The 19,824-nt window shown below is 32.3% G+C and overlaps 2 protein-coding genes across 2 annotated transcripts; one reads left to right on the forward strand and one right to left on the reverse strand.

Moving 5' to 3' along the window:
• The first annotated feature begins 369 nt into the window (after positions 1 to 369).
• LOC119601967 lies at positions 370 to 836 on the forward strand. The gene is made up of 2 exons (XM_037953272.1): positions 370 to 633; positions 699 to 836. Exons 1-2 carry the CDS (start codon positions 457 to 459, stop codon positions 828 to 830), a joined length of 309 nt encoding a protein of 102 aa, XP_037809200.1. The 5' UTR covers positions 370 to 456; the 3' UTR covers positions 831 to 836.
• Positions 837 to 2,222: 1,386 nt separating this feature from the next.
• LOC119601958 lies at positions 2,223 to 18,460 on the reverse strand. The gene is given in 8 exon segments (XM_037953265.1): positions 2,223 to 2,249; positions 3,010 to 3,097; positions 3,167 to 4,746; positions 4,748 to 8,794; positions 8,851 to 9,011; positions 9,074 to 9,132; positions 9,192 to 11,744; positions 18,302 to 18,460. Coding segments are annotated over 8 exon segments (8,553 nt in total). The 5' UTR covers positions 18,340 to 18,460.
• Positions 18,461 to 19,824: the final 1,364 nt, after the last annotated feature.

Raw genomic sequence — 19,824 nt, forward strand, 5'->3', positions numbered from 1 at the left:
CCAGTCTATAGTCAAGACTATATTCCAGTCTATAGTCAAGACTATAGTCCAGTCTATAGTCAAGACTATAGTCCAGTCTATAGTCAAGACATAGTCCAGTTTATAGTTAGGAGTATAGTACAGTCTGAGTATAGTCCATTCTATAGTCAAGACTACTTGTCTAGTCTACAGTAAAGACGGTGTTTAGTGCTATAGTTTAGACTATTACCATGACTATAGTCCAGTATATAGTCAAGACTATGGTCCTGTCTATAGTCAAGACTATAGTCAAGACTACAGTCCTTTCTATAGTCAATACTATATTCCAGTCTACATTCAAGGCTATAGACTTGACTATAGTCTGGTCTATATTCAAGACTCCGTCCGCAGGTCAGGAAAATATAGTCGTGACTTTTAATTTAAATAATTTATAAATTTTTGTAGGTTTATCCCAAAATCAAAAAACAAGACACCGTTATGAGAGTTGCTATTACCGCCCGCATTCGATTGGCAATTACTCTACGTTATTTAGCTACCGGGGATTCATTGAGGGCATTGGAAGTTATTAGTCATATTTCAAGAAAAACCATGAGTCAATTTCTGCCCGAAGTGTTGAGAGCGATAATAGAATGTTTACAAAGTAAATATTTAAAGGTACCATACATCATATCAGAATCTAAATAGTTTGTGAATTATAATTTATTTTATTTAATCTTCAGCTACCCTCTACTAAAAGCGAGTGGCTTGAGGTGGCCAATGAATTTGAACATTTATGGCAATTTCCACACACCTTAGGAGCAATAGACGGAAAACATATCCGCATTAAAAACAACTGGACAATCCACTCCTGAATATTTCAATAATAAGGATATTGCAGCATTGTACTCTTTGCTCTAGTCGATGCCCATAGTAAATTTTTATATGTTGATGTTAGTAAGGTGGACGTGATTTCGATGATGCCGTTTTTAAAAATTCAACTCTAAATAAATGGCTGAAAGAAGAAAAGTTAAAAGTACCTGCAGATAAAGAACTAAAAGGACAATTAGTCAAAACTCCCTACTATTTTATAGGCGATGATATTTTTGTCTTGGAACGCCATGTTATGAAGCCTTATAACAGTAATTCAAGTTTATTAAATTCACAACAAGTTTCAATGAGAGGTTACGGCATGCTATGACGTCAGTTGATATAGCATTTAGTAAGCTGGCAGCTAGGTTTCGCATTTTGTGCCGCCCTATTGAAGTAAGCATAGATACTTGCGGTTCATTGGTGAAAGCATGCTGTTTACTGCATAATTATTTATCTAAGGATTTGACAGAACCATATCCATTTGAGATAACAACAGCAGAAACTACCAGAAACCATGTCCTCTTTACCGCCACAGTGTCATGAACGTGTGAAAAACTCCAAAGAAGTAAGAGAAAATATACGAAAATATCTCCTTACTGAGGAAGGTGCTTTCAATGATGAATAATATAATTATTTGAAATAAAACATTTGTTTAAATTTTTATATACTTGCTCTAGTACTAGTACTAAAATGAATCCCAGGTTTTATTTGTAAATAAGAAAAAGCAAAATAATAAATTACAAAGAAATCACTTTAGTACTAGTACATACAGAGCTTTTATAAGTATTTTATATTTTCCATTTTTTTTCATATCCTTTTTGTGGTTTTTATTTAAACATACATACGAAATTATTTATGCTGCCTTTAAAAATGTTTAAAAAATAACATAAATGAACTCATTTTTTTTATACTATTTAAATATAATAAAGAAATTAAAAAAAAATAACTAAAGATACTTAACTTAATAAGTAAACTAGGATTAACAAGTTCTATAAAGAAATTATCATTTAAAAACTAATCGTGTAGTAACAAAACAATAATTCAAATTGTTGTTTTTTGAGTCAATCTCATATTAAAGCATTGCTTAATATAAATTAAAAAGAAAAGTATAATTTTATAACCAAATGAAAAAGAAATATTGCTAAAAAAAACTAGATTTCCATATAAATATGTATATAGCTTTAAAAAGTGGCTTAAATAATTACTAATATTTACAAACTACAACTGTTTTTTTTTTTAAACATCTGATGTAAACATCATTTTGTATTAGAGCAGATTTTTAATCATCAATTAATATCGGTTCATCTAAAGAGCTGTCACTTAAAGTCACACTCATTGGAGTAGTGTTATTATTATTTTTAGACGTTCCTGTAGTACCACTAGGAGTCTTTGTTTTACGTACAAGCAGCGATTTTTTGATGCTAAAAAGATGAATTAAAAAAAATGAGTAAATTTCTAAGAATTTTCTTTTATAGAAAATTTTTGACAAATCCTTCATATAGGAAATTTTCACAAAATTCATTTTTATAGGAAAATTTCGGAAAATTCCCTTTTTATAGAAAATTTTCGGACAATTCCCTTTTTATAATTTTCCGAAAATTTCCTATAAAAAGGGAATTTTCCGAAAATTTCCTATAAAAAGGGAATTTTCCGAAAATTTCCTATAAAAAGGGAATTTTCCGAAAATTTCCTATAAAAAGGGAATTTTCCGAAAATTTCCTATAAAAAGGGAATTTTCCGAAAATTTCCTATAAAAAGGGAATTTTCCGAAATGTACCTTTTTATAGGAAAATATCATAAATTTCCCTTTTTTATAAGAAATTTTGAAAAATTTCCCATTGTTACAGGACATTTTCAAAAAATTCCCTTTTTATAAGAAATATTCAAAAAGTTCCCTTTTTTATAGGACATTTTAAAAAAAATCCTTTTTTATTGGAACATTTTCGAAAATGTTCATTTTTTCATAGGAATCCATCGAAAAATTCCCTTTTTTATAGTATTTTATCGAAAAATTCCCTTTATTTATAGGAATTTATCAAAAATTCCTTTTTTCATAGGAATTTATCAAAAAAATTCCCTTTTTTTATAGAAATTTATCGAAAAATTCTTTCTTTTAGGATATTTTAGAAAAAAATTCCCTCTTTATATAAAATCTGAATTTGTAATAAGTTTGAAACTTACATTTTGCATTTGTACAGCCTTGCTAGCGGCCACAAACTGCCATACTGCAGCTGCATTTTGTCCATCCTTTCCAGTTTTACTAATATATCTAGAAAATCCATAAAAACGAAATTAAAATCTCTCTCTTTTTGAAATCTTAAAAACAATAAAAACTTACTTATTAAGATAATTATTGACAGCTGTCAAACCTTGTAACTTCAATATACCTACAGAAGGTACTTTAACATAAAATTCATCGGCTACACGTTTAGCAACAAACTTCTGATTACAATGAGTAGCAGACACAATATAGCCGTATTGTATGTGAGAGGGTGGTGATGGTACTGTTGGTACATCATCATTCAAATCATTGATTACAATTGATTTGGGAGTATTTGTAAACGTTGGTGAATTCTTATCGCTATTGTGGGGTTTCTGTGGAGAACCAAATGATTGTACTTTAGTTATGGTTAAAGTGTTGGTGGGATTCAATGAAGTTGTTTCTGTAGAAGATGGGGTGGTTACGGTTTTAATTGCTGTGCTGGTTGTTGAAGATGATACTGTACATGTAGAAGAGGGGGTAATCGAAATCGGTGAAGATGCTGGAGTTATAATTGTTGATGTTAACGAAATTGCATTAGAGTTTGCTGGAGTTATGGTGGCTTTTATTGCAGGCAATATTTGTAGGGGCATTGTTGGTGAAGCAGCTGGTGATGCTATTGGTGTTTTGTTTGAAGTAACACTTATGGCTGGTTTATTTAACATTTCCTGTACTTGTTGCACGGTTAAAGTTGAAGGTGAAGCTGATGTCGGTTGATTTGTTGACACTATAGCCGAGGTGGATAGGGGTTTAGCTGATGTTTGTGTGGCTGCTGCAGAAGAACTAATTATTTTCTGTACTTTAAGCGACACAGACGATCGTCTAAAAGGGAAAGGATTTGAATTATCATCGGTTGGAGAGCAGGAAGTATTATTTGTTTTTGGTGCTATGGGTCTAGGTGTTGAAAATGTTGGTATAATATCTGGTTGTTTTGTACAAAGCATAGAATTAATCAATGTTCTTTTATTGGACACAGTAACTGGTGGACTGTTTGATGTTCTTTTGATAGAACCAGTAGCTGGACTGTTTAATGTTCTTTTGTTGGATATAGTTACCGTATTTGTGCTGTTAGTGACAGCTATTGTAGTTGTATTAAAACGTGTGGGTAATTTAATATTTTTATAAACAGGAACTGTGGAAAGATTTGTTGGCGAAACTGTAGTTGACATAAGTTGTTGTCTAATAAGAGAATTTGTTGTATTGGTAACAGTTTTATTATTTGTTATTGGCAAAGTTGTTGTGTTTGTGGTTTCAGTTGCAGCTGCTGCAGATTTACTAGGTTTTATAAGAATCGAGGCTGTCGGTTCATCACCATCATCCATAAAATTAACATCAAATACAATAGGTGCCTTAGGTTTTGCTGCAGTGGTAGATGTGTTAGGTGTAGCGGTTGTGTTTGTTTCCATAGCCTGTTGTAGAGCATTTGTTTCTATATGGCGTAGTTTTGAAATTTTTGTTGATCCCACAGTTGTCACAACTTCGGGAGTTAACATGGGCGGAGTAGTTATTTCCTCGCTTACTGACAAGGGATTTATTTGTATATCTTCAGCATTTTCAGGTAATATCTTTTTAATAACCGCATCGACAGCTAAATTTTCCGACATTTTATCATATTTATTCGAGCAAAACAATGAAATGCGCCTGCGTTTTATGGCTCCCCGCTTCTAAGGATTGCCTGGTTATATTCATTGTCTTTTTATTGTTAAATTCATTTGCCTGTGATGTTAAAGTTGTGGAAACTGTTGTTGTTGGGTTGTTAATAGTGTTAGTTGACGCTGTTGTTACTATAGTTGTAGCGGCTGGAGTTGAAGGACTGGAGGATGTTATAAAGATGGTAGAACTATATGGAGCTTCTGGTGGTGCTGTCTTAATGCCAGTTATGACAGCATTTGTAGGCAAATTAATAATAGGAGTTGTTGGTGTTACCTCCAGCGTGGGTGGTGTGGCTGGTGTTATTCCAGTTATTATGGTATTTGGTGGCAAAGTTAATATAGGCAAGGGTTTGTTTGTTGCCGACATTGCCGGTACATTTATAACAACTGGAGCCGAGGTGTTTGTTGGGTTCAAGGGTTTTATAATGGTATTTGTATTTGGCACTTTTAATAAAGACTGTGTGGATGTGGCGTGCAGTGGAGTGTCCATGCTTACAGCTTGAGATGTTACAATAGATTGAATGGCTGGTCCAGCAGTTATGTTATTGATTTGTGCGGTTAAACTATTAAGATTATCAATTCTACTAGAGTTTCTCACCATACTGGGAATACTTTCTATATTTTGCTCTGAGTCATCTTCTATTATCATACAATCTTCATCGTCTTCTTCCTCAGTATTGGGATTAACTTCTTGATTAATATTATTGGCCGTTTTAGCAGTTGTGGCTATAATTTCCTTATTAACGTCGTTAGTTTGTAAAGAAATTGTTGTGCCTGTTGCGTTCGACAATAGTGGTTCAGCGGCATTTGTATTTATTACTCCGTTTATATTAACATTCATCTCGAATTGTGTCTTTCCTTTAAGATGTATTAACCAAAATGCTTTAGTCTTCTCTTCCGGCTTCTTTACGATATTGTGTTGCAATTGATATAGCTCTCTCAACATCATTTGACCATCTACACTTTGCAACAGTATTAATGTGGGCGATTTCATATCCATAGTTAAAGGACCAAAATAGATCTTTCTACCCGACTTGGGTGTAACAAAAGCATCGAAGGGAGCATTTTGAAAGAATTGTAATTTAACAATTTTACTCTTTTGCCTGGCAAAGTTTATGACCTTTTGTATACGATCCAGCGAAACAAGATCACGAAAATCTGGTACAAATATATGTGAGAAATCATTATGTAAATCGAGTACCAACCATTTGTGATCCAATTTGTGTAGTTCCGGCAAAAAGATTTCATTAAGATCACTTTGTGTTACACTGCGAAATTCGATGTTGGAACTCATTTTACTGTATGAATCCATTTTTAGCAAATTATTCGATTGTGCCATATCGACTTTACGTTTGCGTGAGTTTATCTTAGCGATTATTTTGCCCGGCTCTATGTCATTTTGTTTGTTGGCTTTTGGTGTTAGATCTATAGAATTTTGGGCGGGCACTTGTTCTGGGGTCAAGATTTGTGGCGTTATGGGTTTCGGTTGTTGCTGCAGTTGTGTCAGTAAAGTTGTATTTTGATTTAATAATTGCTGTGGTGTTGCTGCTGTTGTTGGGGGTGTGTGTTGCACCGTGGTTATTCTACGTGTAGGCATGATCTGTGCTATTTTTGGTGCGATTTGTGGTTGTTGTGTTACTGCCGTTGCCGTTGGTTTAGTAATTTTTGTTGCTTTCATTTGCGAGCTTGTGCTCGACCATTGATTTGTTACTTTCTCTTTTTTCTTTTGTTCCTTTTGTCTCTGCTTGACCAGCAGCGAACATAAAACATTGATTTTTTTCGTTAAAGAAGGATGAGTTTCTGGTGTAGGTTTATTGCAAGCCATGGTGGGATCAGATTTTAAGAAACCCTTAACCACCCAATGTGAATCTTTACCCTGCATTACCACCGCTAATTTTTCGGTTTCTTTGTTGCGGAATTTCTGCAACAGCATTTTGCCCATTAAAGGCATTTTATCCGGCTTTAAAGCGGTAATATTTACAATACCCATGGCACCCACAATCAAAGGCATCATATTACGTATGGTTACCACAAAAAATGTGTCATCTTTCATTTTCACCTGCCAGACATAGGCGAAACCTTCGCAAAATGCATCTAGAAAGTTGCACCATTTCATGATGCATAAAATATCTGGATTGGGGGTGGGTATTATGTGTGATTCTCTCTGTAGGGCACAGTCTATATCCTGCATCTTTTTGCTAACCAAAGAATTCATGGTTTTAATAACACTATTATAAACATCCCTAACATTTTCATTATCCATGTCCAATGTGAAAGCAGTGCCCGATTCTTTGGCAGTAGTATTAGGCCCCAATAAAGCATTTGAGGCATTTGCAGTTTGTTGATTTTGTGCTTGAGCAAAGGCAGCCGAGTGCACTGAGGTGGCCGAGGTGAAATCTAAAGATTGTTCTTCATTTAGTTTTGCTGTAGAAGTAGGCTTTTGTGTATTAGCTTTAATGTTTAGTGAAAAACAACTTGATATTTTTGGCAGTTTTAAGGCTTCCAAGCTTCCAGTATCTGTTGCTGCACTTGTTTCATTAAGAGCAATTGCCTTTGGTGCTGGTTGTATGGGTTTATCTTGTTCCTTAGTTTTCTCTGCTGTTAAGTTAGCACATTTCTTAACTGTTATAACTCCACCACTAGAACAGATTTGGAAGTGTTTAGTAGACTCTGTAGTTTCCGAATCGGGTGTAATTTTTTCGAATGAACTGCAAGATCTAGTGCTCGATGAAGTTAATTGAGTATTTTCATCTCTATCTTTAAGCAGAGCGCTTGAACTGCTTGGCAGTTCTTCATCATCTTCTAAAAGATCTACAACTTCATTGACCAGCAAAAACTTTTTCTGTGTTTTATCACTGGTTGCCAAAATTTCATTTGCTGGTCGAGGCTGTTGTTCAACAACCACTTCATTAACCACACCATCATCGTTTTGTTCCTTAAGGTTATATTCATCAACACTGTTATTCTTTTTGTGATTTTCAGCATCAATTTTATGATAATATACCGATCTCATAACATGTTCGTTTAGTAGCAGTCTAGTTTGTTCATTTTCATTCTCTTTGATAAATTTCAAAATACTTAACCTGCGCCGACGATTACAATAGAGAAACATGCGTCTGGGGGTGGGTATATGACGTCGGCAGCTATCTTCCCTTGTCTCATAAAAACGTTTACGCACTTCATGTAAACTTCTTCTGGATTTTTTCTCTATACGACCACTTTTTATACTTGAATCGTTTAAATATTCATCTTCTCCTAATTCATCAGCAACATCTTCATCTGATTTTTGCTTTTCTTGACTTATCTCTTCTGCTGTTGCTTTTTCCACAAGTTTTTCCCGTTTACGGCGTTTTCTTTCTTTAATCCAATCCTCCTCATTATCCTTAACGTTATCATCACTATTATCTTTTTGCTGTTCATCATTATCAACAGTTTCAGCTGCCATATCCTCCTCTTCTTCGGCTTCACTATTATTCTCCACTTTTTTCTTTTTCTTTTCCACCTTCTCGAAAGTATATTTGGCCTTAAAGCTAACATTGTAATCGTATTCCAATTTTTGTTCAGCCTCATGCTCAATAGTGGTATTGACCTCTTCCTTTTCAATAATCATCGGTTTACCCTCCACTGCACGACCTTTGCAGAAACATTTATATAAATTATGCACCATACACCAGGGGGCTATATTATCCATTTCTTGTAATGGCACTAAATTAACCGTACAATGTTTTAATTGTTCTAAAATGGAATCCTTAACATAGACCGGTTCGTGTACTTCTTTGATTTCTATGGCTAAATGTTTTTCATTGTCTATGGTTGTTAAGGCAGCCTTTTTCGGTGAATTTCTACGCTGTTCATCTTCGGTGTCGGTGAAATCTTCATAGCGTTTGGGTGTTTTAGTACAGCGTCGTTTTTTATCATTGTTTGTTTCATTAATGAGTAGAGTTTCATTTTCTGTGAGTACCACCGTAGAGGTAAATTCCTTTTCCATGCGTGCTAAACGGGCGGTGGCTTTGCGGCGCAACATAAAGGCATCCTCAGTGGTAAGTGTACGACCCTGAGAAGAAAATTCAATAAAAGAGCTTTTACCTATAATATTTATTCTTTACTCACATCTGTCTCGAGACGCATTATACGTGATTGAGCTGTTGACTTGCAAGTACACTCCAACATGCATTTTGTCTTACCGCAGTGTTCACGCATTGGTGCTGTTTCTTCCAGACTTACACAAATACAACCCATTTGACAATACTCTTTGGAACAAGGTTTTTTATCTAGAAAATTCGTTAAAAAAATTGCAAAATTTAAACTTAACCTTAACTTTTTTTAAACTTACCATTTCCGGGTTTAACGGCTGCATCTATAATGGTGGCATTAAGACGTTTAAGTTCCAATCTAAAAAGTTTTTTTAATTAGATTAAAATCTTCTTGAGATTATTAAATTACAAACTTACAATAAACTATTTTGTTTCTTATGCTTTTTCATATTACCGGCTACTGCTGCTGCTGAAGCAACTGTTGCTGGTCTTTCAAAATGATTGGAATCCGGTTTGTTATTGGTTTTCCTTAAACTATTTACAGCTTCGCCATTGTTCACACCATCTGGATCAGTTTTAATAAAAGAGTTCTCACTACAACTTATGGCCACGGTATTAATCATATCGCTAACCACATCGGCACATTCTAAAAGTACATCATCAGTTTGATCCAAGTTTTGACGAAAAGAAAAATCAGTTTTTGGCACCAATTCTCTATCTTCCAAACATTTTTCAAACGATTGATCTAACTTCTCCGAACGATCAACAACACGTCGTACCAATATATGATTACGATCGTTGAGATATGGTATTACAAACGTATAGGATTTTCTCAAGTCTGGCGTAGTGAAAGTCTTGGCCGCTGCTTGTTCCACTTCTTTAAGCGATTTGGGTTGTTGCAGTGTCGAAACACTAAATTCCGCCCATTCTCTGGAAATATCATGATGAGGCAAAATATATTGTAAATAACGTTTGGCTATTTCATGTAAAGGTTTGCCATACTCAGGAAAAACTTCTAATTCAACAGTGGGCATACGAACCACAGCCATACTGCCACCGGCCAAAAGCAAAGCTGCCGTATCATCATCTAAAGGTTTCTGGAAGGTCTTATGGGACAAGGGACAGGGTTTAAATACAGCCGGCAGGGGATCCTTGTTGAGTTTTTTCGTTTTTTCTGCTACCGTCTTGATGGGCTTCAAATATTGCCAAACCCTATCATCTGCACAATGTTCAGGACATTCTTTGGGCGGTTTAATGGCACGGCTAACATAAGGGGTCTTATGAAATTCTTCATTATTGCCACGTGCTCCCCTAAGGCGCACTTTGTAAGAGCCGTGATCAACATCTAAAATTTGATAATAGTATTTATTAAATTCAGTGTTTATGAAAGAAGCTGCATTCCAGCCGTTGCGTGTAAAGGACATAGAAGAGTTTGTTGACTGGGCCACAATTTGACTGGCACTCTTCACCTTTTGGGTGCGCATTCTCCTCTGCAATTCCCTATAAATGCTAGCCTCATTGTTAATGATGGCCAAGCGATAATTTTTCGAAAACTTTTGCAAATATTGTTTCCTCTCGGCCACCGTACGAAACTTGAGTAAATTGTCTGGCACAGCCGGCATGTCAAAGGGTGGAGGTATAGTTTTGGGTGTCATCAGTCCCTCCATATCTCTGGCATATATTTTACTCTTTATTACCGATTTGTCTTCATCAATACTATAGTTAGTTTCCAAATCATTGACACGCATGTACTCGTTCAAGGATTCGCTTACGAACGCCGAGTTTTTGTTGTTCTTAGTGGAATGTGGTACTATAGGGGTCATCAGCATACCGGGTATACGTTCACAGTCATCAAAACCTAAAAATTCATCCGTTGAATCCATAGAATGTTCATGATGATGTTGATAACCCTCTTTGAGTGAACTACATGATGGCATTCTCGCTAGACTTTCTTTTGCCTTTATGGCTGATGAATTGCTGGTTTGAGTGGTTGTGTTAATGCTACTGCCACTAACTTTGCACATAAGCATGTCTAAGAAATTTAAACCAGTCTTTACCAGTTTACCAGTTTGTTGTGTACTGATTTCTGTGTGAGATTTTTCAGTTTTTTCATCAGTGTCCAGCTGTTTCACAGGTTGTATATTTTCCTGGGTAGTTATTTGCTTCTCGGGAGTAGATTCCAAGTTAATTTGCCAATCTCTTGAAGTTTCTATAGTTGCTGAATCATCAAGCGGTTCTTCTCGGTCACTAGTCGCATTTGACTTCATTATATCTAAGGAGGAGTTAGTTCCATCTCTTCGAGCTTTTAAACTATCTAACTGTTCTTTTAATTTTTTCCTAACATCATCTACACTATTCCTATCAGACTTTTGTTTCTCTACTTTGTTGATCTCTTCATCGTTCTCTGACTCCTCATTTGTAGCAGTTTCTATTGGCTGAGAATTGCTTGTAATTAATGGCTGATGTCTCCTGCCATTTTTTAATAATTCCAATTGTTGTTTCAATTGTTTGCTAACATCTTCACTGCTGCCACTTGATGTTTGTTCGGCACTTGCTGCCTTAACAGTTTCTTCTTTTTTCTGTCTTTCCGACACCTCTTCGTAGACCACTTCTTCAACGTATTCTTTAATGCCTAAATGAGTTTTTTGCCAAGCCACTATACGTTTAGACCACTGTTTGATGTTCTGTCGCATACGCTTAAACATTTTACGATTCGACTGATCGAATAGTACACGCCTTAAGCGATAGTATATTATGAATACACGATTTTCTTTGCGTACCGCATAACGTTTAATAACTATGCGTGGCCAGGTTTCAAACCATATGAACTTTTCGATATTTTCCAAGTTATATCGCAGAAATTCGGTGGAGACTTTATGCTTCCGCTGTAGGCGGCGAAATATTCGCCAGTCATTTTCTGTTAGTCTAATCATTGTTTTCAATTTTCGACTAATTGTGGCAGGTGTTGGTCTATAAAGGAAAGGAATGAAAAAAAATTATTACATTTGTAATCATTTGTAATAGTCGACTATAGAGTAGATTTCTCTGTCGACTACAGTGTTGACTGTAGAGTTTCAATAGAATAGACTATAACGCCGACTAGTATCGACTATATAGTAGACTTCAGTGTCGCCTATATAGTAGACAACTGTGTCGACTATAATATCTACTGTGACTATAATATCTACTATAGAGTTTTCAATAGGATCAACTATGTATAGCGTTGATTACGGTGCGACTATAGTATCGACTGTAGTGTGGCCTTTAGTATCGGAATACTTTACAGACCTGAATAAAAATGCCAAAATCTTGAATATGCATTAACGCAAATTTTGATAGAAATTTATGCATATTAAAATACAACCGATGTAGCCTTTGAGTATAAATGTTTATTGTCGCTTTAAACATTATAATTTTTATCACATAATTCGACTATAACTAATTTACATAAAATTATTTAAATAATTAACTAATTTTTTTTATAAATTTTCCGATTCCATTTAAAATTTCACCTTTTTGTTTCATTTCCGTTTTTTGGCAAAAAACGCTAAATTATAAACATTTGGCAACACTGTTTTCAAACTTTAGATACATACACACCACTATATTAAACTAGCAGATTCATCGATTCTTTTGGAATAGAAATCTTTCAAAACACAGCACTTAAACCAGGAAATATCTTAAGAAATAAAATGCAAACATTCTTACCTTAATATTTTAAATATTCTAATATTTGTTTCTCATTTAACAAACATCAAATTCGTTTAGTTTAATTTTCCACAGGAAAAAATATCTCATTTAAAAATAAATAATACACCACACAACAACATTCTGTGTGTATTTCAAATGAAGCAGGGATATATAATACAACAACAATAAGAACGACAACAACAACAACAAACACCCACTTTGCAAATGGCGTGTATATGTGGTATTATGTGTGCGTGTGTATGTGTGCAAATGCTCCGCCGCAAACACTATAGAACTACTTCAGTTTTTTTTTTTTTTATTAAAAAATCATATTTACAAATACATTTTCACTTTAAATTTTTAATTAAACTATTTCCTCACACTTCAATTGCATTTTTCACACATTTTTTTAATTTAAAACTTCTTGTTTCGCCTTAAAAAATTGTAAAAATAAATGAAAAAATTTACTGATGTATGATCGCAAATCTTTTGCTTGACGTTTATTATACTTGTGTTTCTTGTTTTATTCTGTTCCCCCTTAAACAAAAATGACTGTCAAAACAAAAATCAGTTGTTGTGAGAGAAATGTGGTGGATGTTATATGAAACGTTGAGTTTTTCCTTTTGAGCGGGAGTTTGGTTAATTAATCACATGTTTTTTGTTTACACTGGTGAAAAGCATAATTTTTGTTTATAGTAAGCGAATGTGTGTGTGTGCTACAGAATGTATCACTGTTAAAATGTTGAGTAAAAAACCGGCGGCATTTTGTTTGTGTTTAACATGTTTTGTGAATAGATTTGTGTAATTTTTGTGTGCCTTAGTGATAAACACTGGTAAAACAGCTGTTTATGGTGGTGTTTGGTAAGAAATAAAGCATGTGCTTTATAAAGCATGTGCTTTATTTTTGCAATTCACTATTTTTTGAGGTTAGGTGCAATCAAAAATATTCTTTGTTTCTGATTTTGTATTATTTTTTTTATAAAAAAAGCGCATTAGTAGAAAATATTTTTAGTCAAAACAAACAACTATTTTAATTAAAATGTTAAAAATAATAGATTTTTTTTTTGGTTTAAAACGTTATATACTATAGAATTGAATCAATCTCACAGAACCAAATTCTGTTTTCAAAGCTTATATAATCAACAATCACTGCAGAATCAAAAAACACTTTTTTGTCACTATTTGAGACATAGTAACAGTTATAGTATATCTCGAATAAGGGAGAAGATATATTATTTTAAAGTCGAAAATGAGGTCTTTCAACTACTATTACACCTAGAATATGGCCAAAAATGGGATTTTTTCCATCTTTTAAACAGGATATCTGGAAAATCTGATGTGGCGGAGAAATGCAACGGCCGGTTGACCTGTGTAATTGTACATATTTCGTGTTCGTATGTCTCTATGAGATATTTTTGAAAAACTACGTAGTCGGGAGCAGTTCTCCAAGTTTTATAAAACTTGTGCGTTTATGGAGCAAAGGCTTCTGAATATCTTACAAGTTCCTGTAAAGTAACATGAAGCAAATAATAATAATAATAAAGGACTAAAAAAAGTCCATAATCTCATTCTCCGGTTATTGTTTAACCGGTAGGTATTCTGCCGGTTAAAATGTTTTTTGTATGAAAACTGTCAAAATATCGTTTTGATAAAAAAAAAATAACAAGACATTGAAAAACGGGGATTAATCTATTTTCTGCTAATCAATAATTGTAAGCTATCGAGAAATCTTAAATTTATAATTTTAAAATTGGTAACATTTAGGGCCAATTATTAGGTTAAAGATTAGCAATTAAATCTTAGTCGAAAAAAGTTTTTGTGTACCCGATTAGTGAACTTTATTTGCTAGTTTAAGCCACCAATGAAGGTGGATTAAACTTAACCAAGAAATGTCAGGATGTGAACAGCTGAGCCGTAAACATATGTAAATAAAATTTAAGAAAAATGCATTTTGAAGATTTTAAATAATCAAATTTTAGTTTTTAATTAATTTACATTCTTAAGTTTTACAGTTTTTAATGTAACACTCACAGTTGTGTTAATTTTTATAGCAAATACTCTTGTTTTCTATGAATTGTGACATTGTGAATGAAAAATTAGTACTCAATGAAAATTGTAAAAAATAGGTTTTTACTTTTATCATACAGATTAAACTACCGAGAACGATATTGTACAAAACATATAATACAAATTGTGTCGTAATTTTAGGGGTTTTGCTAAACATTTTAGTTGGTAACACTAGTACTTGAAGAAACATTCAAAAATTTCGATGTTGCCAATAAGAAAAACACAATAACAAAAATTGCATTACTTTAGGTTTTGTTAAAAGAATTTTTTTAAACAATAGTGGAATTGCACATTATCTCAATATTGACGTGTGTTCTTTAATAGCTTTTTTCATAATAAGCTATCAAAAACAGTTTGAAAATATGTTTCAATGTTTGTTAATAATAATAAATTACTTACACAGAAAAAAATAATACATAACTGGAAAGAATTTTGTAATAAATTGTATGAATCGAACATGACTTTTTTTCCCAAACCATTTTCATTCAGAATATTAAAAGTTCATAAAATGTATGAATTTGTACATGAACGATTTTTTTTTGTTTTTTTACTAATTTTCTTCGATTTTTATAAAAAATTGCAATAAATATCCGTTATCTATTAATATCTTCCATATTTCTTAGAAAATACCACATATTAGCGAATTTTTATGATAAATAAATAAAATATTGGAAAACAAATTATGAAATAAAAATCAAATACAGCTAGACATCCATTCTTCAGAAAATTTTGCATGTTACGCGCATATTTCATTGTTTTCATTCTAAAAATCATAAAGAAATAAAAAATTTTCCTAAGAAAATTTTTTTATAAGAAAATTTTTAATATTTTAAGTCAAGGCTTCTAGATTATGTTTAAAAATATAAAAATGAAAAAATTCATACAATTTAGGAACTTATTCTTAAATATTATTAACTTTAGTCAATGAAAGCCGTTCATAATATTTATGCTGAAACTTTTTTCTGCGTATTAAGATCTGGAGAAACATTACTTCGTTCGAAATATAAACATAATTTAAATTTCGACCACTCCCGAGTGTCGTATCGATATGCTAAGTCAATTTACAAAATTACGTACGCAATATACATCTATAAAGGTCTATTCTGAATAAATATTTCCAGTAAATAGTTATTGGGAATAGAGCTGATAAAAACAGTTTTTTTTCTTAGCTTAGTATTGTTCCAAGGTATCGATCAGGAGTAAAATTTAGAGGAACTTTTCTCGTCTTTTAAATTTTTAGATATAAACTATACAAAAATGTTTCCGTAAATATACAGTTGAATTTTAAATCAGCGTAGAGTTCCTCCCATAAATTGCACTTTAAACATACATACGTGAAGTGGCAACACTGAAATGTTCTATTTTTTTACATCCTCAAGTTTTGTTTATATCGAAATTTATATAAACATGTGCTGACATAACCCAACTTTAAAATTTGGTGAGAATCACAGAATCTTCGTCCGAAAAAACATTCAGTTGAAAAACCACTTATCGTTTAACTTGCTACAAAAATTCTGCTTCATTTGCGAAGATGCACATTTCGTGGATATTTTGATAAATTTATATAAAACACAATTTATAAACAAATATATTCGATCATTAAGAATTATATAGATTTTAGCTTTTTATAAAGAAAGTTTTTAATAAACAGAAATTATTAAATTAACCTTAAATACCTGTTTAACACAATGGAATTTACTTTTCTTGTTAAATAAGCAAAACCTAGTTGCAATCTTTCATTTGACAGTTCGTAAATAAAGTACATACATATGTATATGCTCACAATAAATAAGATACAGTGTTGGTAGTAGTTATAGAAACAAATTGAAAAATTATGTGGAGATAATGTCCGTATTACTGCTCTTATTTATAGCAAACTCTAAAGCCATCAAGTTTTTTTTTTTTTTTTTGTAAAAATATGTACTTTTGCAATAACTATTTGGTTTATACTCGTAACGATATTTTTGCTTATCTCAGCAACGGTAATTAAGCGATAATTTAAAGTCAAAGTATTTACTATTTAGTTGGCTGCCGTACTTTGGTGCATTAATTTTTATAATTTTATTATCTGGTGATCTTAGCAAACAGCAGTTTTTCGCCCATTACCTGGTTTTCTTTCCAAACTATTGTGAATTTGTGATGAAATGCGGCGGATTTCTTAACAGTAAAAAACACTCAAATTTCACGCTTGGTTCCCTTTTGTGATTTAATAATTGCAAAATCCATACGTAATACTTTTAGTATATTCACACCACAACTGGAATTACTTAATACTTGCTCTAAATTACTATTGTGAATTATGGTTTCCATCCGGCAAAACTTAACCTCACTTTGAGCATGCGGCTAATGCTAACAAATTATAATTTAGATCACATACATTACAGTCGTGATTCAGGTCAAAGTTGGGGAAGAACTCTCGCTTCATCGCCATTATTTTTTAAATACGATCCAGGCTTGTGTTTGTTGCGTCTCACTCGCTCTAATTTAATGTATATTCTTCGTATAACTGTTTTCAAGTTATATCTTGTTTGCTTCAAAGGCGTGCTTTCGTTTTACTTCAGAGTGAGGATATACTCCCGATATAACCTGATGGAGACCATTAGAACTCTTAAACTTAATTCTGGTGGAGACCAAATAATACTTTTGATTTATCTAAGCTCGGTGCTCCAACATCCTATATGAAGGTATAGGTCGTTTGGTAGGGTTTCTACGGACACACGTGTGATAACCCGGCAATATAAAATATCAAATAAATCCAAAAAAAAAGTATACATTACAATACTGCGAGTAATCAGCTGATTCATCACGGAACGGTACTGATCTTTAAATGATGTAACAGAACCGAAAGCTTTCAAAACGCCATGGGCCCATAATTAAACGTCGGCAATAATGACAATACTCTCGTTTTTAGATTTATTTTCTTATAAAATGTAAGAAGTTTTTGAAGATATACACAGAGGGACATCCGTTGTATAAAAGTTAATAAAGTTTAGATTGCGACAACGAATTGTTGCAATGTTGGCAAAGTTGCATGGTCTGCTGCTTAATATCAAAACTTTAAAACACGTGGAATTCCATCAAAAGAAGTGGTTTATGTCTATAACTTAAATAAAAATCAAAGTATCTGCAAATACACACCATCTCTAATTCTATGACCAATACTGTGGTCATGTATAACAAAAACATACGAAAGATATTGATAAGACGAACGAAAATGGGCTCTTGCATGAAAAGCTAAAAAATCCAGACAAATATTTAATGCGCAGGACATTGACCATTATTTTAAATTGTTTATTTTACAAAAATAACAAATTTTTTATACGAAAAAGTTAATTTTACTAAAAACGATATAAAATATCAATCACAAATTAGTGTTTTTGCAGAAAGTTTTAAAAAACATTTATGGATAAAAATAAATAAATGACTAAAATAATGACATCATTTAGTGAAAATAATTCTTAACAAGGTAGAAAGCAAGTTTTAAAAGAAATTAGCTAAATTTTAACTAAATAGAAAACTGTACTTCCGCAGATCACTTGTAGAAAGAAGAGCACAAAAAACAAAATGTCTACCGCCGCCACGAAGTTGGAAAATAGATACACATGAAAAAAAATAGCTTTGCAAAAAAAAAAAAAAACACCAACGACTTATTATACACACTTAATTTAATAATACTATACACTAGTTTTTTCTTTGATATAAAAAACCCTACCCTTGTTGGCTGCCGACAAATTTTCTTAATTAATTTCTTACAATAAAAAATAGCTTACCGCGTTATACATTTGGTTTGTTGCAAAGAATTTAACATAAATTCTTTATTAATTTACAGTTTCAAGGAATATTTAACCTTTTTTCAAAGTTTTAGTTAAACAATTTGCACACACGATAGAATTTTATGTGTCAACAAAACTTCGATTAATTCACTTGACATTTGCTTTCATAACAGACCAGAAAATAAAAACAAGAGAATAGGAGACAGAGAGAGAGAGAAAAGTGAACATTGCATATACAGAAACATAGTGGTAAATGAAATGTGGTGAATATAGAATAATGACCTTGTAAGGGGAAAGAAAATTTAAAACAAATGCATTTGTTGCAATGAAAACAGAACAGATAAAAACAAGCAAGCAGTTGGGTTTGTTTACTTAAACAATGAAAGATAAGAGTTTATTTTTAAACTTTAAATCCCTTTAGTTTATCGTTTAGTTTAAACTTTCGACATTTCTGCCGTCTAGAATTTGTTAGTTAAAGGCTGGCAACTCTATAAAGCCGCAACTATATGGCAATGAAACATTTTAGGAAAGAGACAACTAGATTGTGCTTTTTCGCGCCATTTAACGGAAATGCCATGCGTTTATTGACAAATAACACGTGGCGGCTTTAATTTTAAAGAAAATCTTTGTTGTTAAGGATGTAAGTTTCGAATTTATTTATTAAATATTAAAAAAACATTAGATTTTTGTGGGAATTTCTTTATTAATTATTTTATTTTTGTTTTTTCTTATAAGTTTAATTTGTAACGCAAAGTAAATGTTATATAAATCAGTCTTACCTAAAAAGAGAAGAAGAAAAAGCATAAATTAGTTTTATTATAAATTAAAAAGAAAATTTATACAATAAAATTATAAAATACATGTATGGTTTTACTAAATTTTAAAGTGAACAAAAAATTAACGTTAAAGTACATTCGCAAAGATTGTAGTGAATTAAAACATGGTTCACTGATAAGAATTAGACCAAAATTAAACAATTACATGTCGATTTCTGAATTTTCAGTGGAATTGCTTCCATATATAATAACAAGCAATGAATTTAAAATAATCAATTAGAATTGTGTAACAGGTCCTATATAATTCGTTTCTAGATCTTATTCTCTGTTGAGAATCGAACTCTCAACCCCTAAACTGCTCGGTTCTGAAACTCAGTGATATTATGCTACTTTTTAAATAACGGATTAAGAAAAAGTTATTTTTCTTTTAAATCACTTTTGTTCTCTTTAAAATTTTACTAAAAACCATACAAGTGTATAATTTAAAAAATATATCAGCAGGACCTATTATGAATCGGGTTGCGTTGTTGCGGTTTTAATGTGAAATCATGCCACATAATCAGATTCCCTTTATCATCAGTAAAATTTTTAAAGGAAAGTATGATAATATATATGAAATTAAACGAATTCTTACCTTTTTATAGCTACGATCACCAAAAATAAGTGTTTTTTTCAAAAGAAATTTTCCTGTAAAGACAAATAAACAGAAAATTTTATATTAAAGCAAATATTTTCGTAAACGAA

This window comes from Lucilia sericata, unplaced genomic scaffold (genome assembly GCF_015586225.1).
Source record: "Lucilia sericata isolate MDLA Ls3-8-SP2 unplaced genomic scaffold, ASM1558622v1 Contig000202F_arrow, whole genome shotgun sequence".
Classification (NCBI taxonomy): Eukaryota; Metazoa; Arthropoda; class Insecta; order Diptera; family Calliphoridae; genus Lucilia; species Lucilia sericata.

Coding starts and splice junctions, on each gene's coding strand:
- LOC119601967 (XM_037953272.1), top strand. CDS start 457: ATGAGAGTTGCTATTACCGCCCGCATTCGATTGGCAATTACTCTACGT. Junction 634..698: donor TACAAAGTAAATATTTAAAG/GTACCATACATC, acceptor TTTAATCTTCAG/CTACCCTCTACTAAAAGCGA.